This window comes from Mesoplodon bidens (genome assembly GCF_964165515.1).
Source record: "Mesoplodon bidens genome assembly, chromosome: 7".
NCBI classification, from domain to species: domain Eukaryota; kingdom Metazoa; phylum Chordata; class Mammalia; order Artiodactyla; family Ziphiidae; genus Mesoplodon; species Mesoplodon bidens.
Window position 1 is genome coordinate 63,475,911 of NC_138164.1, and position 25,958 is coordinate 63,501,868.

Consider the following 25,958-nt stretch of genomic DNA (forward strand, 5'->3'; position numbering starts at 1 on the left):
GGACAGCTCTCCACCTAGCAAGTGGAAGAAGGGGCCCCGGACCCGCAGGCAAGAGGCTTGTCATTGATGCTTTGTGACCATGGGCAGGCCTGTGTTTGTCTCTGGGCCTAAAGTTCCTCCTGCAGGGTGTTGGGGCACCCAGCCTGGCTTGTCTGGCAGCTTCAGGGGCAGATCTCCAGGAGCTTAGGACCCTGGGAGGTTGGGTGAGGCAGGCTGCTCTGGGCTAATTGCACTCTGCCTTCTGGTGCTGCTGTGGTGACAGACCCTGGGTCCCGGCAGGAGGCACGAGGCCCCGGGGAGCTCATTACTGTGCCTCACCTCCCCTCCTGTCCCTGCTGACTGGGCCCTGTTTGTTGTCACCCCTCACTTGCTGGGCCTGTTGTCCTGCAGGGCCTCCCCTGCCCCACCCTGTTTTCTCCATGGAATAGGGGCGCTCAGCCTGAGCTGCACCCCTGCTCCCTCCACCCACCTCACACTCTGGGGCTGCTGAGCCTCAGATGCAGGCACATCACGCCCCCGACACACATGCCCCATTCTCTAGGAAGCCACCCCTTTTACCTCTAGTGCTTGACATGGCCTGGGGCCGAGAGGCACGGGATTTGAAGCCAGCGGGTCCTGGGTTTGATTCTGGCTGGGTTTCTCGCTAGTCGTGTGACCTTGGTCAGGTCATGTTTCTTCTCTTGGCCTCTGTGTAAACCTGACTTTTCCAGTCCCCATGGTGGTGGGAGGATTAAAGGAGCCCACAGGGTAGGGGTGTGGGGCAAGCCCGTGGCGTTTAGCAGCAATCTAAATCCCTCTCTGCCCCTCCTCTGGCCTCCCACCTATTCCTCTCTTCTGCCGGACACTTCTAGGAAGCAGGCCTCCCCGTCCTATGGGATCCCTGACGGGGGCATTACGGTCTCCCCAGCTTGATTGTGCATTCCCTGAGGGCAGGGCAGTGGACTTTAGGTGACCAGGTTTTGTGGACCGGAAGTCAGATGTGACGGTGGGGGGGAGCATTTGCCGTTAGCCTGGCCTGGCCCAAGCCAGGTGAGTTCACCTTCCCTAGAGCCTGGCGTGACCCCAGGCGCGAGGGCAGGCCTGAGCCCTGCTCTGAGTCACGGGGTACCTGGGCCCAGGAGGAGACAGCCATGTCCCCGGGGGGGGGAGAGCAGAATTGAGCAGAAACCCAGCGGGGTGCCTGAGTGTCTGAGAGTGAGTTTTTGGGGGTGGGCATCCTGGGCCAGGGCCTAGGGGAGGCACCTGGTGGCAGGGCCTGGCAGTCTTTTAGTTCCACTTAAAAATGTTTCCCATCCCACCCCTGCCCGTGTTATATGAGCAATCCCCGCCCTTTAGCATATAGCAGTTCATGCACCGCACGATAACTGAGCACCAGCTATGCCCCAGCACCATTCTAGGTACTGGGGACAGGTGATTTTAAAAAGTACCTGGAAACAGCCAGTGTTGAGGGTTTTCTACATTTCCTTCTAGTCTTTTTTCCATTTGGGGTTGAAGAGGGGCTTGTTCATTTGTTATGATCACATTTTTGCAGTCACGGATGCAGTCTGGACCTTGCTTTTCTCTCCTCTATTCACTCCTACGTCCAGCCTTTGGTGGGGCCTCCCAAGGCATCTGGTGGCCAAGCAGAGGTTTGTGGGAAGCAGTGGGCCAGCCCCACCCGCAGCCTCGCGCCTGTTCTTCCTTCCCCTCTGGCCGTCCTTGGTGCCCACGGCTCCCTCCCTCCTGCCCTGCCTGTCTGTGAGGCCCCAGCCCTGGTAACAGCTTCCACCTTCAGCCTCCTCCTGCCGGTCGGTAACCCTCTGCCCAGGCCGAGACCAGGCCCTTCCCCAGGGTCCTGCGGCCTCTGAATCCTCATTGGTAGAGGCTGGACACCTCCCACCATGTCCTGCAGGCCCGGAGAGGTGGCGGCATTCTCTCCCTTCAGTGATGCCTCCAGACCACACCCTCCCCATATAGACCCCTGCAGGCTCATGCCATTTGTCCCCCACTCCCCCCACCCCCGGCCCCCACCAGCAGCCCACCTTACTGCCATCTCCTGGCAACCAGCTACCCTGGCACCCAGGCACCAAGGGCTCAACACCTCCAATTTCCCAGCCTTTCCCACCCCAAGTACTGCTGCGTCCCAGGGGTTACTGTGCCCGTGTGGCTGACACCCTGCCCTCATCACCCTGGCCCAGTTCTTGGTTCTGCTGCTCCATCACCCTCACCTTCCAGCCATCTCCCTCCTTCCTGTGCCCGATGCACAGTTGTCTCTAAACCACATTTTGACTTCGGTCAGTGCCCGTGTACTCTCTCCCCATGTGCCCATCTTCCTCTTGTTGTCCTCGTCCTTAGGCCCCAGGATCCATCACATCAGCTATTCTCTTGTCAGTGTCATTTGTTCATTCATTCATTCAGGATTTCTGAGGGCCTCCTATGTGGCAGCCCTGTTCTAGGTAGTGACTAGAGTGATGAACCAGACAGCCACAGTCCCTGCCCTCTCGGTGGGGAGACATCACAGACAAAAATTAAGCAAATGTACAAATAAAAAGCAAAATTTAGTGCTGGGAAGGAAATAGCTCCTCCTCATGAAGGAGGGAGAAGCTCCCCGAACAGTCACTCCTCAGACACATTGTTCCCCTCTCCTCTGCTGCTCCAGCTACAAAGGAAAAGGTTCTGTGAGGGACAGGCAGTTTAACATTTGCTCTATGGTTTTCTGGAATACCATCGGGGAATTGCTGCCAGCAGCCCCCAGAACTGACCCAAGGGCTTGCGGTGTTTGTCTTAACAGGATCGGGTGTGTGGTCCCCTTTGGTGACCCTCTTGCTGTTTGTGTAGCCCAAGACCCCACTGACTGACTTAGCTTCTATCTAGCAATTGACTGTGCTTGTGGTCCACTAGACCCTTCAGATTGTTTTCAGTTATTACCCTTTGACCTCTGCTTCTGTCCTCTTTTCTGTGTGTGGCAGTGTCATGGCAGCTTCCCCTCTCCCTCACCCCCACCCCCAGTTACGCTCACATTTCTTCCATTTGCCCACGTATAACAGCTGAGCTCCTGGTTCCCCCTCAGGCGCCGGGGATACAGACATTTGTCAGATTCTTCCACGGCCTCAAGTCTCCTGGGGGAAACTGAGGCTCGACACAGGGGTAGTAAGTGGTGGGGTTTTAGTAGAAGAGCTTCCTGGGCATGTGGCTGCCGTGTGGTGCAGGGTGGAGGCGGGGCCAGCAGGCAAGAATCATCCAGGTCAGTGATTCTCAAAACACAGCTCCTGGACCAGCGGCATCAGCATCACCTGGGAGGTTGTTAGAAATGCAAGTTCTCAGGCCTCATCCGAGACCGATTAAATCAGAAACTCTGGGGTGGGGCCCAGCAAACTGAGTTTTAAGTCCTGCAGCTGGTTTTGATGCTTTCTGAAGTTTGAGAACATCGGTCTAGGTGAGAGATGATGGTGGCTGGGCTGGGGTCCTGGCAGTGGGGGTGGGGAGGCGTGTTTCCAGGGTAATCCACGGGCCTTGCCGATCAGGCGTGGAGGGGTGCAGGTGAGGCCGAGTCAAGGAGAGTGCCAAGGTTCGGCTTAGGTGACTTCAAATCTCAAGTCGGCGGGCCCCTCTGGGCCTTATTTCCCACCCTGCTGCCAGGGGGTCTTCAGCCTCTCCTGATGTGTCTCCAGTGAGCGCTTGCCCCCCGCCTCCTGCCCTCTTACTGCCTGTAAGCAGTGCTCCCTCTGCACAGCAAGCCAGCTCTCAGCCCATCCGTGGTAGCCAGCGTGGTTGCCACAGCAGCTGGTCCCTGAGGAGCCTGCCACCCTCCTGCCTGCAGTGCCTCCATTACGGCTTCTGCGAGGAGTAGAGAAGGAGGCATGTGGGGACGCCCGCCCTCCTGCACACCCCATTTTGAGGACGGGGTGGGGCTGGGAAGAGCCAGTGGCAAAGAGGGGCAGGACAAGGAGGGGGGCGGAAGGGGAGGCGGGGCCCCTCTTTGGTGGCCTCTCGCCTTGGCCGTGAGGCCCACAGTCCACTCGGCTCGTGGACGGTGGAGGCGGCAGCAGCAAGGGGGCCATGGCGGAGGATGAGCCGAAGCCGACCCAGCTCGACATGCCCCTGGTCCTGGACGAGGACCTGACCAAGCGGATGCGGCTGCGCGTGGAGAGTCTGAAGCGGCGCGGGGGGAAGCGCCAGGATGGCGAGAAGCTGCTGCAGCTGGCCGAGTCCGTGTACCGCGTCGACTTCATCCAGCAGCAGAGGCTGCAGTTTGAGCGCTGGGATGTTCTGCTGGACAAGCCGGGCAAGGTCACCATCACGGGCACCTCCCAGATCTGGACGCCCGACCTCACCAACCTCATGACGCGGCAGCTGCTGGACCCCGCTGCCATCTTCTGGCTGAAGGAGGACTCGGAAGCCATGGATTGGAATGAGGCCGACGCCCTGGAGTTTGGGGAGCGCCTGTCCCAGCTGGCCAAGATCCGCAAGGTCATGTACTTCCTCACCACCTTCAGCGAGGGCGTCGAGCCTGCCAACCTCACGGCCTCCGTGGCCTTTAGCCAGCTCTGATGGCAGCTGCCCGCTGCTACCCTCTCCTTTGGCCCACCTGTCTGACCCCTGCCCATACCCCTCTCCCCCATGTGTGTGTTTGGGGACATTCTTCTAGCTGCTGGCCTGTACTTGGCTTGGCCAGGACCCCCAAGCCTGCATCCTTCCTTCTCTCCTTTCTCTGGTGCTGGCGCTCCTGTTCACAGGAAGAAGATGCAAGGGCTCTGTAGTCTAGAAGCTGACCTGGCTGCCGCTGCTTCTGCCGTAGACCATGGAGACCTGGTCGAGGCTACTGGGGGAAGATGGAGAGGCCATGGGAGATTGCCTTCTCTCTGCTCCATTGTTGGGAGAGAGACTGAGAGACCAAGACAGAGACAGACAGAGACCGAGAGAGACAACTCTAAAGAACCAGCCATTGGGCTTCCTCTAGAGACAGGGGCCCGGAGATGACAAAGCAGCCTCCTTGGAGAGTCTGGCACACAGGCATTTGCTGCCCTCCTGGCCACGATGCCCCTTCCCAGTGTCCGTGTCTGGAGGTGAACACTCAGCCTGCTGCTCCGGGCACCTTGTGTGGGCTCACGACACCTCAGGGCTCTTAAGACATTGGGCAGGGTTGCTGTGAGGGCTGATTTGGGCAGCGGGCAGTGGCTGGCACGCTGGAGGCTCTGCAGGCCAGCTCTTGCTCTTCTGGGAATGATTTCAGGAGGGGAGAAGTGAAGGGGGAGATCTAAAAAACGTTGCATAGAGATGTATCTATCTATACGTATACATATGTATGGAGAGAGACCATGCTATATTCATATGGTTGTATTCTATACCTGCCCTGTGAATAAGTCTGAATTGCCTAGCTGGTTCCCTAGTGGCCCTTAGTAGGGGCTTGATCAAGATGACATTGGGGAGGGGAAGCTCCTGAGCCGGGAGACTTTGAGGTTCATGTAGTGAAGTGGGAAACAGTGTAGTAAACAGGTTTCCCTCTGCCTGGGGGAAGCTGGATAGAGGGGGTCCAGAGCCCAGCCACTTGGGTCTGGGTGGGAGTCCCTGAGGGAGAGTGCCGGGGGGTGCTCCAGGTGCTGGGGCACCAGGGGGTACTGTGACACACCCATCAGTGGGTCTCTGAGGTTTCTGGGTGATTCTGCAGTGGGTGGCTATTAATGGGCACACGAGGGGCTGCAAATCCCACAGAGTTCTTGCCTCACTGCCCGGTCAGCCCAAGGAGGTGCCTCAGCCCCTTCAGGCCTGTTTTTCCCATCTGCACAGTGGACTGTTGTTAAGGTTTTCCTTTCTCCTCTTGGGAGGGAGGTTGACCAGGTCCCCCCGAGGTTTGCACACACCATGTACTCCACACGCCAGCAGGGACGACCTCTTATGTGTGCACAGCCGTCCACAGTTGATGCAGTACAGCCAAGGCTGTTCTCCACCTTCGTTCTCACAACAGCCTTGGAGGGAGGGTAGGTAGATGCAGGGACACTGAAGCTCCGAGAGGTGGCCTAGTCGAAGCTTAAGTCCCAGCCACACACCGAGGTTGGTAAATTGGTGTCCAGCATCAAACAACAATCAGTATCGAGGCTGCAGAGAACAAGGAGCTTTATTTGCAGGTCTCAGGAATTGCAACCGGGGAGACACAGATTCAGGTAGAACCAAAAGAGCGTTCCAGGAAAGAGGAAGTCAGGGGCTTGTAAAGGCAAAAGCCATAAGGTCATTAAAGGAAATATTTGTCCTGAAGGCTGTCAAGAGTTATTTTAGGGTAAGGATCCAATAAATATCTTGAGTTTCTGGAACACTGGGCAAACGTTCTGGATGGCTGCATTAAGACAAGAAGTGGTCAAAGTTCAGATTCCATGCAGGTGATGACATGCAGAAGTCACGCTTTCTCAGTGGCCTCCCAGCTCTATTTTTTTTTTTTTTTTTTTGCGGTACGCGGGCCTCTCACTGTCATGGCCTCTCCCGTTGTGGAGCACAGGCTCTGGACGCGCAGGCTCAGCGGTCATGGCTCACGGGCCCAGCCGCTCCGCAGCATGTGGGATCTTCCCGGACCGGGGCACGAACCCGTGTCCCCTGCATCGGCAGGCAGACTCTCAACCACTGCACCACCAGGGAAGCCCCCCAGCTCCATTTTAGAGCGCTGTCTTAGTAAAACTGACTCCATTTTTATTTTCCTTTCACACCAGTAGTGTGTGCAAGCTCACCAGCTGTCCAGGCCCTTGCTGTGGCTGGCATTTGGGGATTTTCCTCCCAGAAAGACTCAGCCAGCTGTGGAGCTGGCCCTGGCCCTGTGCCAGGTTGTGGGGATCTGAGCAGGAGCTTGGGGGAGGGGCTGCCGGATGGCGCCCAAGGGGAGGGTGGGGTCAGGAGGACCCTGCAAGCTGCTGCTCAGCTAGCCCCAGAGGGACAGGGACGGGGACTGGGATGAGGCCGGCAGAGGGAGCCACCCGTGCAAAGCTGAGGTGGCCTGAGGCATCACGGGGTGTAGATTCCTATAGGGCCTGAGGGAGGCAGTGTTCAGGGGTGAAGCTGAGAGCTGCCCGCAGGGCTTTGAATGCTGGGCCAGGGAGGTAGTGTCCCCGGAGATGGGACTTTTCAACTGTATTCACGCGAGAGGAGAGAGACAGCCTAGTGAGCCCTTGGACCCATCCCTCCACCTCAACAACTGGCAACTCGTGGTTGATCTTGTTTCCTCTACAACCCTGCTCTCCCCAGGCAGCATGTCATTTCATCTGTAAATATTTCTGGATGTATCTCTGAACGATAAGGACTCATTCAAAACCCAGAACCATAATATGGTAACATAACTAAAATAACTTTATAATAATTCCTTAATATCATCAAATACCCAGTAAATGTTCTGGTTTCTACTCTGGGTCACAAATGATTATATGTATATTTTACAGTTTGTTTGAATCAGATCCAAACAAAGGTCCATTACTGCAGTCTGTTGGTTGCCCTTCATCTTTTCATTTTTTTCCCTTGCAATCTAGTTGCTGAAGAAGCCAGACATTTGCCCTGGGAGTTTCCAACCATCTGGATTTTGCAGGCTTCGTTTTCATGGTGTTCATTAATATTTGTCTGTGCCCTGAGTTTCCTGTGCGGTAGCATTCACCTCTGGAGGCTTCATAAGGCGTGGCACAATTTTTTTTGCACAACCGCTTCATAAGCGAAGTTCTCTCAGGAAGTACATAATGTCAGGTTGTCTCTTTTTTGTGACATAGGAACCATCGGTGATCCTAAATCGATGTTAGAAGCCATGATTGCCTAAATCCATTATTTGTCAGTGGTTGCAAAAGAATAGGAGTCTAGGACTTCCCTGGTGGGGCTGTGATTAAGAATCCACCTGCCAACGCAGGGGACATGGGTTCAAGCCCTGGTCCGGGAAGATCCCACATGCTGCAGAGCAAATAAGCCCGTGTGCCACAACTACTGAGCCTGCGCTCTAGAGCCCGCGAGCCACAACTACTGAGCCTGCGCTCTAGAGCCCGCGAGCCACAAGTACTGAGCCCTTGTGCTGCAACTACTGAAGCCCGTGCGCCTAGAGCCTGTGCCCCGCAACAAGAGAAGCCACAGCAATGAGAAGCCCGCCCGCCGCAATGAAGAGTAGCCCCCCGCTTGCCGCAACTAGAGAAAGCCCGCACACACAGCAACAAAGACCCAATGCAGCCAAAAATAAATAAATAAATATATTTTTTTAAAAAAGAATAAGAGTCTAATATTCTAATTTCTTCTCACTTCTTAGATGGAATTCATCACCAGATAAAAACCTCCCTTCATCTGCTGTTGGTTACTCTATGGCACAGTTTGTATAGAAAAGTCAGGTTAAGTCTTTGATTTTTTTTTCCTTTTGATTTCCAGTTTCAAAAATATGAGTTGTTTCCCTGCCACCCTCCAATAGTGACTAATTATTTGTTTGTGTTAATATTATCATGGTCTCATGGATTTGAACATATTGGATGTGTTTTCATTCATCACCGTCATTATCCTTTACTGCTGCTCAGATTGGCCCGTCTTTGGCTAGTGGGAGCCTCTTCAGATTGGTCCTGAATCCTCTGGTTGCTTCCTTGATTTCTGGCATGACCGGATGTGGTGTGGAGGGTGTTTGGTTTGTGTGCCCATGGGAGCACACCTCCCTGGACAGATTGCTTCCTCTCGCTTGGTACCCTGGCTGGCAGCAGAGAGGGGCTGAGGGGTGAGAAGGCTGGCCTGGGGCTTCCTTGAAGGGCTTCCTTGAAGGGCTGTGGTGTAGGAGGGAAACTGAGGCCCATGGAGATCGCTGACTCTGTATCACAGGCCCTGGAGCCTCATTAGCTGCCTCTTGAGTCACAGAGGGTTCAGAGCCAAGCCCTGGGTTTGACTAATGATCCTCCCGTGGCCCCAGTGGTACCTCCCAGCTCCTGCGAGGGCTCCTCTTCTTCCCTCCCCCCTCCCCCATCCTTCCGCATCCTGTGCAGTCCAGAGCTTTCAGAGCAGGGAGGAGTGGAGGAGGGTGCAGTGGCCAGGCCAGTGTTCCCAGCTTCCAACTCTCCATTGCTCTGTGCCCCTGCATGTACCCCCTTTTTTTCAAAATTTATTTATTTATTTATTTATTTTTGGCTGCGTTGGGTCTTCACTGCTGCGCGCGGGCTTTCTCTAGTTTCTGCGAGCTGGGGCTACTCTTCGTTGCGGTGCGCGGGCTTCTCATTGGCTGACTTCTCTTGTTGCAGAGCACGGGCTCTAGGTGTGCGGCTTCAGTAGTTGTGGCACATGGCCTCAATAGTTGTGGCTCTTGGACTCTAGAGCGTAGGCTCAGTAGTTGTGGCACACGGGCTTAGTTGCTCCATGGCATGGAGGATCTTCCTGGACCAGGGCTCGAACGCGTGTCCCCTGCACTGGCAGGCAGATTCTTAACCACTGCGCCGCCAGGGACGTCCCTGTACCCCATTTTTGATACACTTTTCTGTCCTGAAATCAAGTGTCAGGGAACGTGCCAGGGGTCAGGGCAGAGGCCGGCCTGGGAGTTTTCACTGAGAAAGGACACAGAGTTGACTGAAAAGGGACCAGCTAGTAATCAGCCCTTGCTGGGTTCTAGACTCTGTGTCAGGCTCTGAAGCCCTGAGTGTGAATCCTGCCTCCCTCACTGGTGCCTGTGGGTGGCCTTCTGCAGCGACTTCCTGCCCTGCCCCTCAGAAGACAGCCCTGAGGGTTCAGGCACTTGGGCACTTAGCTGGGCTCCATTAGTGGCTGTAGCGCCTCTCACTGCGCTTATCATTTTCATTGCCTTGGTCTGGAATGTCCCACTAGGGAGCATTTCTCTTTGCCAGCATCCCTGTTGATGGTTAGAGGCATGTAAACAGAAGCATCCTTAATGAGGGTGGGGGTTGGGAATGGCTTTTGGCTGAAGTCTCTGTGCTCAGGCTGCTCCGGACCTTGGGATTTACAGCCTCCTGATATACTTCTGGCTCCTCAGCCGGATTGCCTGCGTGCCCACCCCCATACCTGGGAGTGATTTTCTTCTAGAAGATGGTTCTTATGGTCTTGATGGTGTTTGGCTCCTCTGGGTCCTTGTCCGAAAGGGCCAGCAGGTCCCCCTGACTCAGCAGGGTGACGGTCTTTCCCCTGCCTCCCCACCTCCTGCTGCCCCACATTGCCTCTGTTTGTCCTAGTCTGCTGGGGAGATGCCCACTGCCAGCTCTCAGGACACCTGCTCAGAGCTGCTGCTTGTCCTCCAGGGTCAGGCCCACCACTCCCTTCTCTCCATGGCCCCGCGTGTACCCCGTGTCAGCCTCAGCACTTGCCTGTGTGCCTGCCTCTCCCACCAGACGGGGAGCCTCCCGAGGGCAGGGACCATGTCTGAATCATCTGGGTCCTCAGTGCCAGTGTGGGGCTGGGTGCAGAGTGGTCCACACTGATAAAGAGCTCATGATTCGGAGGCAGACAGACGTGCGTTTGAATCCTGGCTTCAAACCCAGGTCTGCCTGCCTCCAAAGAATGTGTATATTTTCTAGCTGTGTGACCCTGGACAAGTTACTTGCCCTCTCTGAGCCTTGATGTTCTCATCTGTAAAGTAAGGATGGATGTATTAGTAATTTCATGGGGTGGTTGTGTGAATTGAACTGAGATAACCCATGGCAGTCACAGGCTTGGTATCTGACATTTCCAAGATTCTCCATAAATAATCAATTTTATTAAGAGTCCCAGTGGATGCCTGTGAATTTACTCATTCAGTTAACACATGTTTATTAAGGAACCTCTCTGAGCCAGGCCCTGGACTAGGTGCTGGGTGGGTAGCAGTGACCAAGACTGATGTGTCTCTGCCCTAAGAGAGTTGACATTCCAGTGACAGTATCAGCACTGAACACAATGTCACACACTTGTGTAATTATAACTGGGGAAAGTGTCTCAGAGGAGAAGTGCCAGGGGCCGTGAGATGGATGGACAAGGGTCCTGGCCTAGTCTGAGGAGTCAAGGAGGGCTTCCTGGAGGAGGAGGGTAGGCCCTAAAGGACAAGTGAGAGTCAGCTGCAGGAAGAGCAGGTGCAGAGTTCCTGACCAGAGAAAGAGCCTGGAGCAGGGCGCAGTAGGTGGAGGCTGGGGTGGGTGAGGGTAGAGACATGAGCCTCGGGACAGAGCATATTAAGGGTTTGGACTTTATTTTCCAGGGGACCTGATCAGAAAGATCACTCTGCTGCTGTGTAGGGCAAGGGCAGATGTGGTTGCTGATGCTGTTAGTGTCCCGGGGCGAGGAGATGGGGGACTGGGCCAGGGTGGTGCCGGGGGGCTGGAGAGGAGGAGATGCATTTTAGCAGAATGTGGGAGCTCAGATTGCATGGAGAGAGGGAAAGTGGGGAGGCCGGCATGGCTGCCAACTTCTGGCTCGGGCAGGACAGGGAGCATGGTGGCACCACTGACCAGGCAGGAACTTGGATGGATGTGCTATATTTCTGAGGGGGAGGATGCAGATGGAGGCATGAGGAAGGGAAGGGGAAGCTCATAGAATCTTAGAATGACAGAGCTGGGAGGAGCCTCAGGGGGCCTCCAACCCCTTCAGGGGTGGGGAAACTGAGGCCCAGAGATGAGAAAGATTTGCCCAAGTCCCATACTGGTTCATAGCAGAGATGGGAATTGAACCCGGTATTCCTTTCCATTTGATTCCCTGGAGGCACGCAGCCCCATTTCCTCAGGAAGCCAGCTGTGACCCTCAGTGTGTCCCATCCTGTCCCCCTCCCCATCCAGGTCATCCCAGACTGGAAGGAACAGGAGTGGGACCCTGAGAAGCCCAACACCTACGTGGGCATCTTTCACTTCCATTTCTGGCGCTTCGGGGAGTGGGTGGACGTGGTCATCGATGACCGGCTGCCCACAGTCAACAACCAGCTCATCTACTGCCACTCCAGCTCCCGCAATGAGTTCTGGTGTGCCCTGGTGGAGAAGGCCTATGCCAAGTAGGTGCCGGGGGGGGGCGGGGCGCGGCCAGGCTGGGGCGGAGCTGCTCTTGGACTCTGTGCGGGTGTTCCTCTGGCTGGGGCTCCAGGCACAGAGAGGTGAGGGGCAGGTGCAAACACACACAGCGAGCTCAGAGCCCGGCGCCCAGAGCACAGCCAGGTGTGGTGGAGGCCTGGACTGCAGGGCTTCTGGGTACCTGGTGTCAGGTCCCCACAACCAGCCCACATAGGGAGGAATAGGTACTCCCGCTTCTACCTGGGAAGATGGAAGCCCAGGCAGGTGTCCTGCAGGTAGCCAGGGGCAAAGCCAGCAACCATATTCAGGTCGATGGTTCTTTTCCAAAGATCCAAGTTGCTGAGCCCTCCCTGGAGGCGTCGTTGGGCATGTGGTGTCTCTGAGCCTGGGCTGGTCGAGGAGGTTGGGACAAACCACTGCCTTTCCTGCTTGCTGGGCCTCCCCTTCACCCACCCACTGGTCTGTCTACATGACTGTCCAGCCATTCTATCTTTGCTGCCCCTCCTCCTGCTCTGTGCCAGGCCCTGGGTTCCCAGCATGGGCATGAGCAAAGGTTTGCTGAGCTGTGGAGGGCTTTGGGGCAGAGTGACCTGCCCAGGCCCCTGCAGGACAGGTGCAGGCATGGCGCAGGAGGGCCAGTGGGGTCAGAGACCAGCTCTGTGGGAGCCTCTCCTTGATTCTTCCTCCCAGGCCTGTTTGTCACTCTCCTTGCACAGTGTGGTGTATGTGCGTGTGTGTGTGTAAAAGGAAAAACAAAAACTCCATCATCAAAAACAAGCCTATGGAACCCTCTTGCACTGTTGGTGGGAATGTAAATTGATACAGCCACTGTGGAGAACAGTATGGAGGTTCCTTAAAAAACTAAAAATAGAATTACCATATGACCCAGCAATCCCACTGCTGGGCATATACCCAGAGAAAACCATAATTCAAAGAGTTATGTACCACAATGTTCAGTGCAGCTCTATTTACAATAGCCATGTCATGGAAGCAACCTAAGTGTCCATCGACAGACGAATGGATAAAGAAGATGTGGTACATGTATACAATGGAATATTACTCAGCCATAAAAGGGAACGAAATTGGGTCATTTGTAGAGACGTGGATGGATCTAGAGACTGTCATACAGAGTGAAGTAAGTCAGAAAGAGAAAAACAAATATCGTTTATTAATGCATATATGTGGAACCTAGAAAAATGGTACAGATGAACTGGTTTGCAGGGCAGAAATAGAGACACAGATGTAGAGAACAAACGTATGGACACCAAGGGGGGAAAGTGCCGGGGGCTGGGGTGGTGGTGGGATGAATTGGGAGGTTGGGATTGACATGTATACACTAATATGTATAAAATAGATAACTAATAAGAACCCGCTGTATAAAAAAATAACATAAAATTGAAAAACAAAAAAACAAACCCATGAAAACATGTTGGCAGATTCCATTTTTAGTCCTAAGAAAGCAAAACCCGCCCCCTGGTGGTCAGCTGGTCACCATGGTCCTTGGTGCAGGCTCCTCTCCTCCCACTCTGGGAGACCCACTCAGTGACTCAGTGGGTTAGCCCTTTTTTTTTTCCTTTTAAGTAACATTTTTATTATTTAAAAAATTGTCCAAAATATAATATTTATCATTTTGACCATGTGTAAGTGTACGATTCAGTAGCATCAATTACATTCATAATGCTTTGTACCCATCACCACTGTCTATATCCAGTATAGATGATGATACTTTTCATCATCCTCAACATAAATTCTGTTACCCACTAAGCAATAACTCCCTCTTCCTCCCTTCTCCCAACCCTGGGAACCTCCATTCTGCTTTTTGTCTCTATGAATTTTCCTATTCCAGGTAGCTCATATAAGTGGACTATTTGTCCTTCTGTGTCTGCCTTATTTCAATTAGCATAGTGTTTTCAAGGTCCTTCCGTGTTGTAGCGTGTATCAAAATTCCGTTCCTGTTTATGGCTGAATGGTATTCCATTGTATGTGTGTGCCACATTTTGTTTATCCATTCATCTGTTGACGGACACTCGGGTAAACTGTTTCCACCTGCTTGCTATTATGAATAATGTGGCTATGAACATTGATGTGCAGGTATCTGTTTGAATGTCTCCTTTTAGTTCTTTGGAATATATACCTAGGAGTGAATTGGTGGGTCGTATGGTAATTCTGTGTTTACATTTTTGAGAAACCACCAAACTGTTTTACACAGGGGCTGCACCATTTATGCTTGTTTTTTTTAATTATTTACTTTTAAAATTATAAAAAGAATGCATGTCTGTTATAGGAAATCCAGAAAATATAGGAAACCATGCAGAGGATAATAAAACTCTCCTATACTCCTGCATATTCTCCCAGGTTGCTGTTCTCCCCTTCCCTGTTTTGGGCCATCTGGGTTAATGGGGCAGCTCCTCTGTTCAGGACAGCAGGACATTGTCCCCTCAAGGCCCCACCCCCTCTCCATGTCTCCATTTCTTCCCTTTGCTCTCCCTACACCCTCCCCCACCACTGGCATCTCTTTTAACATCTTTGATGGCTCTTTTGTTTGTAGGTTACCTTGCAAAACCTGTGCTGGTGTTTTGTGGGCGTATATTTTCAATTTATGGAAATGGTATTTTGTCATATATCCCATTCTGCTTCTCATGTTCACATTTGGCACTCTGCCTTTAAGACCCCAACCTTTTTCCTAACATTTAAATAAGGAGCCACAGCTGTGTCCTAGCACCTGATCTGTTGCACATAGTAGATGCTTAATCTTTTTGAAATGAATTATTGCATACATTATAGACATAATTGGAGTCCGGCTGTATTGCCTTTTCAAATGTAACAAGCAGGCACTAGCATTTTCCCTGCAGTGGGAATTCCTTTACAGTGTTTTCTTCAATGGCTGCTTGAGATGCAACATTAGCTTTTAAAACCAGTTCTCTGTTGTTAGACATTTAGGTGATTGCTAGTTTTACATTGTTATAAATAATGTTACTCGTCCAGAATTATGTCAAAAGACATAGGAACTTTTAACACTTCTGAAAAGAACTGCTGGATTTCTGGACAGCTAATTTTTGAAGATGGGGCTGTGAAGGCCAAGGGGAATTTGAGTGACAAAATGGTGTGGTTCAGTGGGACAGACGTTGGCCTGGGAGCCGGAGACCTGGGTTGGCTCTGTTGTGTGGCCTGCTGCGTGACCTTAGCAGTTCTCTTGACCTCTCTGAGTCTCAGAAATCTCCCCTATCAGGTGAAGGATTTAGACTGTCTGGGGAACATGAGCTGGGGGTTCTTTCCACATTGCTTCCAGGCTGGCGGGCTGTTACCAGGCCCTGGATGGAGGCAACACGGCGGATGCGCTGGTGGACTTCACAGGTGGGGTTTCCGAGCCCATCGACTTGACCGAGGGTGACTTTGCCAGTGATGAGGCCAAGAGGAACCAGCTCTTTGAGCGCGTGTTGAAAGTGCACAGCCGGGGAGGCCTCATCAGTGCCTCCATCAAGGTGAGAACACAGAGCCAAGCCCCAGAGGCGGCCCCTCCCCTTCATTGACCCTGATTGGGGTGGGAGGTGACTGGCTTTTCAGGGAGAGCCCCTGCCCAGGTTGGATCACAAATCCAGACTCTCAGCCTCATGGCGGGAGGGGAGCAGTTAGAGGGTGCAGCCCCTCCCCAGTGCTGGACAACACGAGCCTCAGGCCCCCTGCCCTAAGCTTTACACTATGAAAGGCCTTGCCCACACTGTTCAACTAGCGTCTCCCTTTTCCAGCCCTTTCATAACGGAGTGATAGGTCCTTTGGCCAAGGTTTAAGGCATCACAGTTGCGAGGCGATGGGAAGGGCGAGGGAGCCCCTACTGCCTGCTGGCACAGGCCTGGGCTCTTCAAGAGGATCGTCTTATTTCATTGACTGCTCATGTTTTGGGTGGGAAAGTTGGGACTCAGTGAAGGCAGAATTTGAACCCAAGTTTGGCTGACCCAGTGGTATGTTGACAAAAGACTGGAAAATTAAAAAGCCCTGGTTTGCTGACTTCTGTGGTGTAAATACTCCCACCATGGTTGATTTCAGGCTAACGTTTTAACAACCAGATTGCAAAACTGAGCCAGTGCTAGTCGACTCCAACACAGCCCTGGGCCGATCCCACTGCAGGTCCCTTCCTTTATCCCCCACTGCTGTTCCCTGGCTTTGTAAAGGGCTGTGAATGCAGAGGTCAGTCCCTAACCTCAGAGGAATGAGGTCTCCCCTTTGTGCGGGGCTGCCATTCCCTCCCCGTCCTGTAGGGGGTGGTGTGGCCTCCGGCTCCAGGTGGAGCCTGATCTGCCCTGCCTCTGAGCAACTGTGTCCCACAGGCAGTGACAGCGGCAGACATGGAGGCCCGGCTGGCGTGTGGCCTGGTGAAGGGCCACGCGTATGCCATCACTGATGTGCGCAAGGTGCGCCTGGGCCATGGCCTGCTGGCCTTCTTCAAGTCAGAGAAGCTGGACATGATCCGCCTGCGCAACCCCTGGGGCGAGCGGGAGTGGAACGGGCCCTGGAGTGACACGTGAGGCCCGGGGCTTGGTCAAGGACAGGGGGCAGGCACAGGGCAGACCCCAGGTGGGTGGGACGGGGTACGAGGGCTTGGGCAAGGACAGGGTGGACTTCCTGGAGGAGGTGGCACCAGAGCTGGGCCTTAAAGGATTTGGGGGGAGGATGACATTAGGAGAAGACTTACTTTGGAGCAGGCATGTGGTGGGATGGATTCAGCATGGGCAGAGGTCTGGAGGTGGGGGTGAGCTGATTCCTATGGGGGATGTAGAGACCAGTCTTGGTACTTGAGTGGGGAGGAAAGCAGGGAGGGAGGCCACCAAGGGTGGGAATGGGGTTGACTGCCCTGTGCTTGGCTAATGGCCCTGGTGAGGCCAGGAGAGGAGCAGAGCCTAGGCCCCCAGTGAGGGAGCTCCCTTCACTGAGGGTCAGTCCCCGCCTTGCCCCAAGCCTGCAGCTTTGCTCCCAGACCTCCGGATCCCTGGCATGGTGGCAGCCCACGGTTGCCTGCGAGAGTGGGCAGACCGCACTTTCTGGAGAGGGGCCTGCGCATGGCCCTGGGTGCCCCTGACCACACCCACACTGATGGAGGCCTAGTGCTGAGCTGTCCCTCATGCCTCCTGACCCTTGCCAGAGTGTCCCTGATGGCGTCCCTCCTCTGATACTCCTCTCTCTTCCCTCCCCTGTGCTCACATCCCAGCTCAGAGGAGTGGCAGAAAGTGAGCAAGAGTGAGCGGGAGAAGTTGGGTGTGACTGTGCGAGATGATGGCGAGTTCTGGTGAGTGTGCTCCTGCCCTGGGCAGATGTCCAGGGCTGAGAGGGGAGCCTCCTGTGTGCCGGGCAGGAGGCGCTGGACAGGGAGGCAGGAGCCAGGGCTCTAAAAATGCCCCGCCATCAACTTGCCGTGTGGCCTCGGATAAGTCACCGCATCTTTTTGGGCCTGTTTCCTCCTCTGTAAAGTGAATTGGGCAGAATGGACCCTTTCGTCCCCATAGCCTCCACTGCCCATGTCAGGGGACCCTGGGCTGCTCTGGTACCCAGGCTGATCCCTCAGCAAGTAGGCCAGGGTACCAGCAGGTGGGGAATTGACCAGGGGGCAGAGGGCATGCTGGCAGCCTGATGCCGAGAGCAGGTAGGAAGAGGAGAGGCCCTTTGGAGGAGCTAAGACTCAGGATGCAGAGGAGCCCCTGGTGGGCTAGGACAGAGACCCAGCCCAGAGGCAGGAGAGCACACGTGGGTTTGGAGTGGGAAGAGTGAGTTCAGGGAGGTGAGGAGGTGAGCTTGGAAGATGGCAACAGCCTTGCTTAAAGAGCGTGATAGTGGTTCCTGCATTCATTCTCTCCTGCATTCGTTCATTCTGCATTCATTCATTCGGCATTTAGCCCTGCTTGCCAGGCTCAGTGTCTTTCTTCAGCAGGACACTTGATTTGGAGACTGAGCCACTTCCTGGAGGGATACAGGGTACCCTGTGTGTGGGAGATGTTGTGAGGGCCCTAGGCAGATCCAGAGGCAGATGGCAGTGATCCTGGCACCCCACTGAGGTCCCCTCCTGCAGGTGTCAGGGGAGCTGCTGCAGGAGGCCCCCCAGGCCTTTTGGTCTGGGCTCCTGTGGATGAGATCCCCTTTGCCCAGTCTGGCTCAGGGGCCAGTCGAATTAAAACATAGGAGTAGAAAACCCTCATCAGGAAAGGGCTTCCTCCTAAGGCCTGTCTCAGATATGTTCACCCTTGATGCATATATGTGCATATTCCTCATATATGTGCACACTTAAAGGTGGGTGGGCACTTCCCTTCCCCCCGCCCAGGCTCCTGGAGGTGTGGCAGTATCCTGGCCACTGCAGCTCGCCTACCAAGGGGTTTCCACCACTAGCTGTGGATGATAATGGATGGAAACGGTAGAGGGCTGTATACATTAGTTATTCATACTATTAATAATTGTAACGGCCAGCCTTTGGCAACTCCTGTCTGCTGGAAGTTGTATTATATGCTTTTATTGTTATTGCATTGCTTAATTCCTGCACTAACTCTGTGAGATAGGCGGCTGTCGTTAGATTCATTCCCGTTTTACAAAGCAGGAGACTGAGGCCAAAAGAGATGTGAAGGGTCCGTGTGATGCCATGTCCACACTTGCTGTGTAGGCCGTGGTGCAGAGCATGTGGGGCGAGTGGGCAGGCTGGTGGGCGGGGTGGGGTGGGGAGACCAGCCGGCTCAGCCCCTTGCCTCGCCCAGGATGACCTTTGAGGACGTGTGCCGATACTTCACGGACATCATCAAGTGCCGCCTGATCAACACATCTTACCTGAGCATCCACAAGACGTGGGAGGAGGCCCGGCTGTGCGGCGCCTGGACACGGCACGAGGACCCGCTGCACAACCGCAGCGGGGGCTGCATCAACCACAAGGACACCTTCTTCCAGAACCCGCAGGTGGGCCTCCTTGGGGATCCCCACCGCCCCCACCCCTTGAGCAACTGTGGGGCCCTCGGCACCGTCCTGCCACGGACACCTGCGTGACCTCGGGTACATCCCTGTACCTCCGTGGGGTTCGGTGCACCGTTTGTGCAGCGGGGTTGGATGGGCATGTCTGGGAGGTCCTGTCACCCCCAACCTCACAATATGACCTGCAGGCTCTGAGGACTAATGAGTGCCCTGATAAGAGTTACAGGAACATTTTATTTAGAGGCTGAGCTGGGGGCTCAAACCCCTTGTTTTCACACATAGTGCTGCTCCTTCTGGGGAAACTTGGCCAGGCTGGCTCCCCATGGGGACTCCCCCCCTGCGGCCCCCTCGGTCATGACCCTGGCACCCGCCTAGTCCTCAGGCCGGTGTGCCTTCATTGAGCACCAGCTGCATTCAGGCTCAGAGCTGAGCATCCATCGTTCCCCCGAGCCCTCCCACCCCCCATGCAGGGTGGACATTGCCAGCCCATCTCACAGATGAGGGACTGAGGCTCAGAGGGGTGATGTGACTTGCCCAAGTTCACACAGCTGAGTTCTGGGCCGAACTTCGGGAGCCACTGAGCCCATTTTCAGTGTGGTCTCACCGTGTGCCCCTCTTCCTCTGCTGCACCCGCAGTACATCTTTGATGTCAAAAAGCCAGAAGATGAAGTGCTGATCAGCATCCAACAACGGCCAAAACAGTCCACCCGCCGGGATGGCAAGGGTGAAAATCTAGCCATTGGCTTTGACATCTACAAGGTGAGGCCAGCTGGGACCCCTGCTCTGGGTAAGGAGAGTTTGGGCTGCCTGGGCCTGGGGGAGAACACTCTAGAACACTTTGGTCTCCGACATCACCCCTGTCACCCTGGCCACATTGGCCGATGCCATGGTTGTGCTGTGACACAGGTCATGTTTCGATCCCCACAGAGGCCCAGCCTGCCTTGGATTGGTGGAGCTCTCAGCCTGACTTCTTGCCCAGACCCACAGGCTGCTTGGACGGGGAAGGGGATGATTGCTGGTGGTCGGGCCTGGGCTCTGGGGGGCCCCCCACAGCTTCCTCCCTCAGGGCTCTGGCCCCCCTGAGTTGGAGGCCTTGCTGGGCACTGGGAAGAAGCATCCTGGGCAGAGCCAGGAGGGCTGCCCACTGGCCACTCCCCTGGCCTGGGCCCCAAGGCCTTCCGCATGTTGTGACGCCCCGTATGTGATGACACGCGGTGTAGCAGGGCACCGTGGGCCTGCCAGACACCAAGAACCTAATGAAACCAAGTGCATGTGCTAGGCCCACGGCTTGAGTCGAGGCCCTGGCATTTGATGTGCTGGGTCGTATTATAACCATTTGTTCATGTCAGCATGTTGGCACATTCACTGCGTGCTGACGTTGTGACTTTGACGTGACATGACCTTCCCTGATGTGACTATAGCTTATCATGGCACTTATTCCAGGAATTGTCCAACATGTCCCGGCAGCTGGTGATTTCATTTCATGGACACATGCTGTGTCCCAGGCAGATAGTGATACTTGATTCTGTTGTGATGTCAGAAACCCCGCAGACATTGTCACCAGGGGGATTCCCATTGCCACCCCTCTCAATAGCTTTATGAGATATAATTCACATACCATATGACTCGCTCACTTAAAGTGTATTTGTAGAGTTGTGCAGCCATCACCACAGTCAATTTTAGGCCACTTCATCACCCCAAAAAGAAACCCCGCACCCTTTAGCCACCTCCACCCAGTTGCATCCACCTCCCTTCCTGCCAGCCCTAGGCAGACAGATGCTCATGTACTTCTGACTCTGTAGATATGCCTCTTCTGGCAATGAGGGGGAGATGTGGGGTGTGGGGTGGGGTGAAGGGCTCTGTGTGACCCGGTGTCTCCGCCCCCGTCAGGTGGAGGAGAACCGCCAGTACCGCATGCACAGCCTGCAGCACAGGACCACCAGCTCCATCTACATCAACTCCCGCAGTGTCTTCCTGCGCACAGAGCAGCCCGAGGGCCGCTACGTCATCATCCCCACCACCTTCAAGCCAGGCCACACTGGCGACTTCCTGCTCCGAGTCTTCACTGATGTGCCCTCCAACTGCCGGTGCGTGGGGACTGGCTGGGGGCCTGGGTTGGCAGGGCCCAGGTCCACACCAGGCTAGCCCGCAATCTTCTGCCCAGAGATCTTCAGTGTCGTCCTAAGCCATGAAGCCTGGGCCTCCAGCCTCCCTGGCCTGACATTAGCCTCCATCCCCTTTCTTTCCCTTCCTCTCCTCCCCTGTCCCAGCCTCTCTTGGCCACAAGAAGGAGCAGCTGCTCACGTGTGCAGAGTGCTTCACAGTTTACAAAGAAGCTTTCACTCATCTCATTTGCTCTTCCTGAGCCCTGGGGTGGGAGGCCTGACCCCTTCATTTTACAGATCAGAACTGGGGATCGACGTTGGCTGGGGGTGGTTTCTAAGTCCGTGCCACCAGTGGCAGAGTCCGGCTAGGTGGACCCTGAAACCATCCCCATCCCTGCTGCAGTGCAAACCTGTGCGTCCCACACTGCCCTCCCACCTTGCTAGGCAGCCCAGAGTCAGTGCTCCCTACCCACGTCCTGGACTGGGGGGGCAGCTTGTGGAATTAGCGGACCTCGGTCCCGCCATTCTGTGCTGTGTTGGGCAAGTCCCTTACCCCGGTGATCCTGATGCTTCCTAATCCGTAAAATGGGCAGAGTGGCAGTCACTTATCTCCCAGGGCTTTGTGAGGATTAGAGATAATACCTGTAACATCCCAGCAGAGTGTTTGGCACACAGTAATGCTCAGTACATTGCTTTTCCCTTGGGGGAGGAGGGGATGGAGCAGTGGGAAGCTTATGGGGGTTTGTTTGCCCGAGACAAGCATTGTCTGGACTAAACACTGCTCTGGACCCCCGCCCCACTCTTCTTGAATCCCCTGACCTTCCATCTTCCCGGACCCTCTCTATCACCTCCCGCCCCTTCTCCTCTGCCCTGCATCAGGGAGCTACGCCTGGATGAGCCTCCCCGCTCCTGCTGGAGCTCCCTGTGCGGCTACCCCCAGCAGGTGACCCAGGTGCATGTCCTGGGGGCCGCCGGTCTCAAGGACTCCCCAACAGGTGAGCTTGCCTGGAGAAAACCCCCAGCCCTCCTCCCCTCCCAAGCCACAGACACAGCCTGCAGAGCTTTCCTGCTCTCACTCATTGAATGAGCAAACCCATCCTGACATCCACTTTGGGCCCAGCCCTGGGATGAAGCTGGGCGTATAGAGAAGAGCACACTCTGCCTCCTGCCCTTGGGCGGCTTCCAGTGTGGCAGGGCAGTCAGACACAGGGACAGGCAGCTAGGAGGGAGGGCTCAGGGAAGGCTTCCTGGAGGGGGGAGGCCTTTCTCCAGGCTAAGGAGGTATTAAGGTATGAAGCCTGGTGAAGGAAAGTAGGGGAGAAAGGTGCTCCGGGCAGGGGGAACAGCTTGGGTAAAGGTCTGGAGACCAGAGATTACCAGTGTGCCCCCTCCTGTCTCTGGAAGTTAGGGAGCTGGCCAGGCTCTGGTCTCCCTTCTGAATACACGAGCCCAGGCTTCTGCTTCCAGACATCTGTCTCATCCGGGGCCTGTCCCAGCCCCACCCTCACCCCGCTGCCCACTCCCTCTTTCTAGGGGCTAACTCGTACGTGATCATCAAGAGTGAGGGGGACAGAGTCCGCTCGGCTGTGCAGAAAGGCACCTCGACGCCTGAGTATGATGTGAAAGGCATCTTCTACCGCAAGAAGCCAAACCAGCCCATCACTGTGCAGGTGAGCCCACCTGTCTAGGGTCCCTCCTGGGCCCCCCGCCTCATGCTTCCGCACTCAGAGTGGCTGGGCCCAGCGTGGCAGGGCCTTTGACAGGGACCCAGGAACACTGGGTTCTGGTTCCCACTCTGTCCCCGACACGGTGTGGCCTAGGGAATTCCCTTGCCTGCCCCTCCCGGTGCCCCAGGGCCCCCTCTTTGGGGTGGGATGAGTTGGATTAGCTGTAGGGATTGTGGGACACAGCAGGGTCGGACTCCTGGCCAGGGACAGTGGGCATCTCTGCCAGCCTTGCCCCAAAGCCTTGGGAGTTGTTCCTTAAATTCCCCTGGTGGCAGATGGTGGGGGTGACTATCGCCTGAGAGCAGGGGGTCAGAAAGCCAGGGTCCTGGGCACAGGCTTCCTTCCCCTCTCAGGCCAAGGGGGCCACAGTTCTGAGCTCATTGGCAGGAAGCCCCCTGTCCCTGGGGTCCAGGCCAGCATCTCTCCCGGTGAGAAACCATCTGTAAACAAACGCTCGGGTATCCTGGGGGAGCTACTGTAGGGTTTCCAAGGGTTTTTTTGTTTTGTTTGTTTGTTTTTTGCGGTACGCGGGCCTCTCACTGTTGTGGCCTCTCCCGTTGCGGAGCACAGGCTCCGGACGTGCAGGCTCAGCGGCCATAGCTCATGGGCCCAGCCGCTCCGCGGAATGTGGGACCAAGTTTTTTTTTAACACTGAGTCCTTCCAGATCAAATCACAGACCCATAGATGTTTGGGCTAGAAGGACCATTAGGAGCCGTTGATCCAAACCTCATGTTGAAGATGGGGAAACCAGAGCAGGGGGTGTATCACTTGTCCAAGGTCACCCAAGGTCAACAGCAGAGCTAATGATGACAGATTTAACTGTATACATGGAGGGGAGCTTTGACATATGGGAGGAAGCCTGAGGCTCTGGCAGGGGCATGGCCTTGCCCAGGGTCCATGGTGAGGCAGATGCAGGGCTCCTTTTCCTCAGCCCAGCTTGCATCACAGGAAGGGGAGTCAAGGCTCTGCCGCCGCTGTCAGCAGCCCTCACAGACCCATAGTCCTTGTCTTGGAGATGGCCCCCAACCATCCTCTGTCTCCTTCCAGATCTGGAACTACCGAGTCCTGAAGGATGAGTTCCTGGGCCAGGTGCACCTGAAGGCCAGCTCGGACGACCTCCTGGCCCTGCACACCCTCCACCTCCGAGACCGCAACAGCCAGCAGCCCAGCGACCTGCCGGGCACCGTTGCTGTGCGCATCCTCAGCAGTGCCTCCCTCACGGCCATCTGATACCTGCCCATCTACCTGCACCCACAGTTCTCACCACCATCTGCATGTCCCCAACCGGGCCAGGGACTAACCTGGGAGCCAGGACACTGGCGTCCTTTTCCCAGCTTTTCCACTGACTTGCTGTGTGACCTTGGGAGGTCTCTGCCCCTCTCAAGGACACTTGCCTTAGTGTCCCGAGGACCCCAAAGCATTCCCTTCTCATAGAGGAGTCGTCTTGCCTGAGATTTAAAATAGCCCTCCCTACCCCAACTGCCCCCATGGCTAAGGGACTCTATCCGTTGAAAACCTTTTCCCAAGGCCCTGCTGTCTGCCAGCAGAGTGCCAAGAAGATGTCACTTGTTTACACACAAACTGCCACATCCCCAAGGCCCACTCTTGCCCCTTGTGTCCCAGGCCTGCCCCAGTGTCCAAGACTTGCTTTCTTTGGCACCTACATCTGGTTTTCTAGCCACCTTGAAAGGACTCATGGCTCTTGGGTTCCTGCCCAGGCTAGAATTTGGGAAATGTCCAGGGGACATCTGTCCATTCTCAAATCCCATCCACTCACCCGCCCATCATGTATTTTTTCAAAGGAGATTTGCCAAATGAATAAACGATGCCCATGAGATCCCATGTGGAGCCGGGCCTCTCCTCACAGCTCTGGGAGACCCGGCGTCCATCCTGGGCCTCGCCTCTGCTCTCAGGTCCTCTCAGATCCAGACGCCCAGAGGAGCTGCAGCCACCTTCTCCTTCTAGGTTCTGATTGCATTCCCAGCCTCTGGTTTAGGGTCCCTGGAGAGGTGGTGGAGAGGAACGGCGTCCTGCCTCCACTGCCCTGACGCGGGAAGGAGTGTGTCTGATGTAGTGGGCCAGGCGGGGAGAGACCTGAGGGGAGGCACATGTTCCCAGGACCCCCTCTGCTGCAAGACCTGGGCTTTTCCCGGGAGCAGGGACTCTGGAGTGAGTGGTGGTCTCAGGCCCGCTGGCATCAGTTTGCGCATTGGGCTTGACAGGAGATGGTAAATCCATTGTCTGACCAGAGGCCCTTCCACCAACATTCCCCTCAAAGCGTAGCGGAGGAGCCATAACCCTCTTGCTGCCTGGACCAAAACTCTCCTTTTAGTCCTCAACGTTTTATATTCTTTCCGTTTTAACTCTCAATTTTAACCAGGGGTTTTTAAAGGAAAACTGAAAGCCAAAACCCTTTTTTCTTCTTAAACTCCAGTTCCTGTGTTCCTCTGATTTTATTTTGATCTGCTTGGGGAGGGACGTGGCGAGGTCATACCTTCTCAGAGGAGGTCTGGAGGTGGATGAAGAAGATGGGGGTTTGTACTTGGATGTTTTACAAGCCAGCACCTGCTGTGTTCTTGGAGAGTGTTGGCGCTGTGACCAGCTTTGGATCTCTCCTGTGCCCTTCTCAGGCTCCAGACCAGGTGATGTCAGTGAAAAAGTCCAGTTGGTTCAAGATCAGGAATTCCTGTGGCCTTGCTGGGAATTCCTTTGGGGAACCTGACTTTTCAGCTCCAGATCTGGCTCCTGGGTGCAGTGACCTGGCTGGATATGCTGGATTCTTGACCCCTCGCTCTGGCTGGTTCTGCTCCTGTGTCCTGGCCCTGGGTCACGGGAGGGGCCAGGAACTGAATGACAAGGAGGACAAAAGGATTCCTTCTCGAAAAGCTGGGACCTCTCCTCAAGAACCCAAACCTAGGGTGAGGACTTTGCGTGTGACCAGGAGCAAGTTGCTTAAACCTCCTGTGCCTCGATTTCCCCCTCTGCAAAGTGGGGCCAGTGATCATCGTTTGTCAGCACTCTTACTAACAAGTGCTGTATAAGGGCAAAACAATACCCTTTCTCTATGCATCTTTGTATGCGTACACACTATACACAGTCACGTAATCACCACTTCTCAGTGTCTGTTTGAAAGGAAGACTCCTGAGTTGGGTGGAGCGTCGAGGGCCGGATAAGCCAGCTTGGGGCCTCTGGGGCCGACACACGGGTCTTTGCTCAGCCATGTCCACCTGGGCTACGGGGGCAAACGAGGACC

At 55.1% G+C, this 25,958-nt stretch overlaps 2 protein-coding genes across 2 annotated transcripts in view; both read left to right on the top strand.

Moving 5' to 3' along the window:
- CAPN5 (calpain 5) overlaps positions 1-25,147 on the top strand; it is a 49,498-nt gene extending 24,351 nt beyond the window's left edge. The window contains exons 4-13 of the mRNA XM_081238779.1: positions 11,709-11,917; positions 15,223-15,415; positions 16,259-16,452; positions 17,137-17,214; positions 18,665-18,860; positions 19,509-19,631; positions 20,763-20,959; positions 21,857-21,972; positions 22,511-22,647; positions 23,753-25,147. Coding sequence (XP_081094905.1) covers positions 11,709-11,917; positions 15,223-15,415; positions 16,259-16,452; positions 17,137-17,214; positions 18,665-18,860; positions 19,509-19,631; positions 20,763-20,959; positions 21,857-21,972; positions 22,511-22,647; positions 23,753-23,935 — 1,626 coding nt within the window. The 3' untranslated portion in view covers positions 23,936-25,147. The remainder of the gene's footprint in view (positions 1-11,708; positions 11,918-15,222; positions 15,416-16,258; positions 16,453-17,136; positions 17,215-18,664; positions 18,861-19,508; positions 19,632-20,762; positions 20,960-21,856; positions 21,973-22,510; positions 22,648-23,752) is intronic.
- Positions 4,039-4,564, top strand: OMP (olfactory marker protein; the record flags this gene model as incomplete). The annotated part of the gene is made up of 1 exon (XM_081240815.1): positions 4,039-4,564. One exon carries the CDS (start codon positions 4,039-4,041, stop codon positions 4,528-4,530), a length of 492 nt encoding a protein of 163 aa, XP_081096941.1. The 3' UTR covers positions 4,531-4,564.
- Positions 25,148-25,958: the final 811 nt, after the last annotated feature.